We start from the raw sequence: 4,651 nt of genomic DNA on the forward strand, positions 1-4,651 counted from the left end.
AACACAACCTGCCCAACAAAGGACTGCGGAGCAGTTATGTGTGCGAGATACTATTTCTGATCCGACTTCAGGAGCTTAGAGCCATCATGATCTGTAACTCGCTCCTCTGGACGGCATTGTGTTCTTCAGGTCGGAAGGCTCCTCAACATTTCAGAGCAGCGGCTTCAAGCAACGTCTAAACTTCCCTCTAAGGATGACAGCTGCTGTCCACCTGCCAGCGATCCCTTCCAATGGATCCTTCACCAACCCGTACGCCGTTGATGTGGTCAAGACCATGAAAGATGAACTTATTGAGGGGATTCAAGATCCTGACAGACTCATCTCCTGGCTGGTGGACCACGATGTCTTTACCCCGGATAAAAAAATGATCATGTCCTACTACCGGACCAAGACCGAGAAGAACTCCAGGCTGCTGGACATCCTCATGTCTAAAGGTGAGCGGGCTTGTCGCCTTTTCTTCTTCCCATGCCTTAAAAAAATTGAGCCCAACCTATACTACAGCGTTAAAAGTTATGTCAACCAATTGAACGAATCGATTGGAGATGGCAGAAGACAGCTGGTGGGGTATCTGTTGGAAAGAGACAAAGACCATAAGGAGATGCCGGTTAAGGAACCTCCAGAGAAGGTTGCCCGCAAAGAGAGCGTGCCCCAAAAAGCAAGCACCCCAGCCCCCAAACCAAAACCAGCTGCCAAAGTGAAGGAAAGGAAGAGGCCACAGTCTGAAACCCCTAAGCCGAAGGTCGTAAGTTCTGAAGAGGTTTTTGATGCGGTCAGCAAAGGAGACCTCTCCTTGTTAGAGTCCCTGTTGAAGAATTCCGATGTCAATGCTGTAAATTCATCTGGAGAAACTTTATTGCACGTAGCAGCGTCTAACGGCCACGTTCCCGTGATAGAACACCTAATTTCGAAGGGGGCAAAAGTGGACGCCAAAGACGGGAAACGCAGGACGCCGCTTCACAGAGCAGCTGAGAAAGGCCACGAGGAGGCGGTAAAGGTCTTACTCCGAGCTGGGGCAAATATTTATTCCCAGGATGCCGATTCGCTGACCCCCCTGCACCTAGCTGTGCAGAACAACCATCAAAACGTTGTCAGGCTCCTTCTTCAAGAAGAGGGGAAGCGCTACAAAAACAGGACCAACTTTTTGCACATGGCAGCCACTACGGACAACAGCAGGCTGGTCCAAAGCCTCTTAAAGAATGGGGCCCTCGTTGATGCCACGGATGAAAAGAAACAGACCGCGCTTTTCCATGCGGTCACTGGGAGTCACGAGGCGACGGTTAAAGTGCTGCTGGAAGCCGGGGCCAGTATCGACGCTAGCATAATTGACGCGGCCTTCAGTACGAACAACGAGCACATTTTTGGCCTCCTCTTGGAATACTCCAAAGGACTATCCCCGGACACCATGGTCTCCGCCATGTTTAAAGCCGTCAAAATGAACCTTTACGGCATCATCAATGCTTTGGCGGACAAAGGCACCGACATCAATGCCAAAAACGACATCGAGTACACGCCGCTTCTCCTGGCGGCGGAGCTAGGGAAGGCGGAGGCAGCTCGGGCGCTCATACAGAAAGGGGCGAACCTGGACGAAAGGACACCGAACCTGAACACCGCGTTACATCTGGCCGTCCAAGGAGGAGACGTCTCCACCACAAAACTTCTGCTGCAGAAAGGCATGAAGGCCAATTTACCAGGTCCCGGCGAACAGACACCCTTGCACGTGGCGGCGTTTCACAACAAGCGAGAAATGTGCGATATTTTGATCGGCGCAGGGGCGAACGTCAATGCTGCCACTAAGGAGTCAGTCACCCCTTTGCATATCGCCAGCCAGAGGAACAATCTGGAGGTTGCTGAGAGCCTTGTAGAAAACAAAGCCAACGTTAATGCCAAAGACAAACACTTGCGGACGCCGCTGCACTACGCTGCGGAGGGAGGAGGCAACAGTCTCACGCAGCTGCTTCTGAATAAAAAGGCCGATCCCAATGTCGCCGACAAAGAAAAGAAGACCCCACTCCATGTTGCTGCGGCTGCAGGGAATCTGGACGCCGTGGAAGCCATGCTGACCAACAAGGCCAGGTATGGTGCCAAGGACATGGACGGGTGCACGCCCATCCACTACGCCATCATCTCTGGCAACGTGGACATGGTCCAGTCACTTCTGAAAGCTGCAAAAAATAAAAATTTAGAAGACAAAAATGTCTGGAGGAAAACACCTTTGCACCTTGCTGCCGAATACGGCCACAGCGACCTGGTCAACCTGCTGTTAACCAGTGGGGCAGCTATCGACCCTCTAGATGGCAACAGGGACACACCGCTGCACTGCGCTTGCAAATCTGGGCACCTAAAATGTGTGCAGACTCTGGTAAGCTGGCCACAGGGACAGAAGGCTAATCTACAGTCCACCAACAGCCTGAAGAAGACCCCCCTTCAGGTGGCAGAAGCTGGCACCACCGACGGCCACCAGGAAATTGTGATTTTCCTGAAAAAGAAAATGCTGATTACTAAATAGGGCTGAGCAAAGCTGGCCATACATGATACAATGTGATTGCTCCTATAGATCTAACATTAGGGCCTGTGTTATCAACCTATTCAATCTGCATGCAATCAGCAGTCCCTACATAGTTACTAGTGGATCTACTGTATAATCTGATTGTATTGTGTATGGTCAGCTTAAGGCCACCCACAGGCACACGATAACAGTCTGGACTTGTATTGCCCATTTTCCCTAATGGTCCCCCTCCCCTTATAGAGCATTTTAAAAAATAGGTTATATAAACTCTTCCCAGCTAGTTTAGGGCCCACTAAGAAGTCCCAGAGAAGTACACTTATCTTTTAAAGAAGTGTTTGTTGAATTATATACAAAGGAGGAAAACTCTGAAACAGTTTTCAGGTCTCAGGGAACCCCCACTAAAATATTTAGACTGTAGAAGTGACCCCTTACATTAGTGGTCAGTGTAGAGGTACCCCTTACAATGATGGTCAGAGTAGAGGTGCCCCTTACATTAATAGTCACTGTAGAGGTGCCCCTTAACTTGATTGTCAGTTTATAAGTACCCCCCCTTACATTGATGGTCAGTGTAGAGGTGCCCCCTTACGTTGATGGTCAGAGTAGAGGTGCCCCCTTACGTTGATGGTCAGTGTAGAGGTGCCCCCTTACGTTGATGGTCAGTGTAGAGGTGCCCCCTTACGTTGATGGTCAGAGTAGAGGTGCCCCTTACATTGATGGTCAGAGTAGAGATGCCCCCTTATATTAATAGTCACTGTAGAGGTGCCCCTTACCTTGATTGTCAGTGTATAAGTGGCCCCCCCTTACAATGACGGTCAATGTAGAGATGCCCCCTTACATTAATAGTCACTGTAGAGGTGCCCCTTAACTTGATTGTCAGTGTATAAGTGGCCCCCCCTTACAGTGATGGTCAATGTAGAGATGCCCCCTTACATTTATGGTCAGTGTAGAGGTGCCCTCTTAACTTGATTGTCAGTGTATAAGTACCCCCCACCTTACAATGACGGTCAATGTAGAGATTCCCCCTTACATTAATAGTCACTGTAGAGGTGCCCCTTAACTTGATTGTCAGTGTATAAGTACCCCCCACCTTACAATGACGGTCAGTGTAGAGGTGCCCTCTTAACTTGATTGTCAGTGTATAAGTGGCCCCCCCCTTACAATGACGGTCAATGTAGAGATGCCCCCTTACATTAATAGTTACTGTAGAGGTGCCCCTTAACTTGATTGTCAGTATATAAGTACCCCCCCCCCCTTACATTGATGGTCAGTGTAGAGGTGCTCCCTTACATTTATGGTCAGTGTAGAGGTGCCCCCTTACATTGATGGTCAGTGTAGAGGTGCCCCCTTACATTGATGGTCAGTGTAGAGGTGCCCCCTTACATTGATGGTCAGTGTAGAGGTGCCCCCTTACATTGATGGTCAGTGTAGAGGTGCCCCCTTACATTGATGGTCAGTGTAGAGGTGCCCCCTTACATTGATGGTCAGTGTAGAGGTGCCCCCTTACATTGATGGTCAGTGTAGAGGTGCCCCCTTACATTGATGGTCAGTGTAGAGGTGCCCCCTTACATTGATGGTCAGTGTAGAGGTGCCCCCTTACATTGATGGTCAGTGTAGAGGTGCCCCCTTACATTGATGGTCAGTGTAGAGGTGCCCCCTTACATTGATGGTCAGTGTAGAGGTGCCCCCTTACATTGATGGTCAGTGTAGAGGTGCCCCCTTACATTGATGGTCAGTGTAGAGGTGCCCCCTTACATTGATGGTCAATGTAGAGGTGCCCCCTTACATTGATGGTCAATGTAGAGGTGCCCCCTTACATTGATGGTCAATGTAGAGGTGCCCACTTACATTTATGGTCAGTGTAGAGGTGCCCCCTTACATTGATGGTCAGTGTAGAGGTGCCCCTTACATTGATGGTCGGTGTAGAGGTGCCCCTTACATTGATGGTCGGTGTAGAGGTGCCCCCTTACATTGATGGTCAATGTAGAGGTGCCCACTTACATTTATGGTCAGTGTAGAGGTGCCCCCTTACATTGATGGTCAGTGTAGAGGTGCCCCCTTACATTGATGGTCAGTGTAGAGGTGCCCCTTACATTGATGGTCGGTGTAGATGTGCCCCCTTACATTGATGGTCAGTGTAGAGGTGCC

At 49.8% G+C, this 4,651-nt stretch overlaps 1 protein-coding gene across 1 annotated transcript in view; it reads left to right on the plus strand.

Annotated features, from left to right (window-relative positions):
• The window catches only part of LOC120946092 (CARD- and ANK-domain containing inflammasome adapter protein-like), a 3,807-nt gene extending 24 nt beyond the window's left edge, over positions 1-3,783 (plus strand). The window contains exon 1 of the mRNA XM_040360830.1: positions 1-3,783. This exon is cut by the window's left edge and continues 24 nt beyond it. Within this exon, the coding sequence (XP_040216764.1) occupies positions 194-2,506 (2,313 nt within the window). The 5' untranslated portion in view covers positions 1-193 and the 3' untranslated portion in view covers positions 2,507-3,783.
• Positions 3,784-4,651: the final 868 nt, after the last annotated feature.

The sequence above is a fragment of the Rana temporaria genome, chromosome 7, assembly GCF_905171775.1.
Source record: "Rana temporaria chromosome 7, aRanTem1.1, whole genome shotgun sequence".
Taxonomy (NCBI): Eukaryota; Metazoa; Chordata; class Amphibia; order Anura; family Ranidae; genus Rana; species Rana temporaria.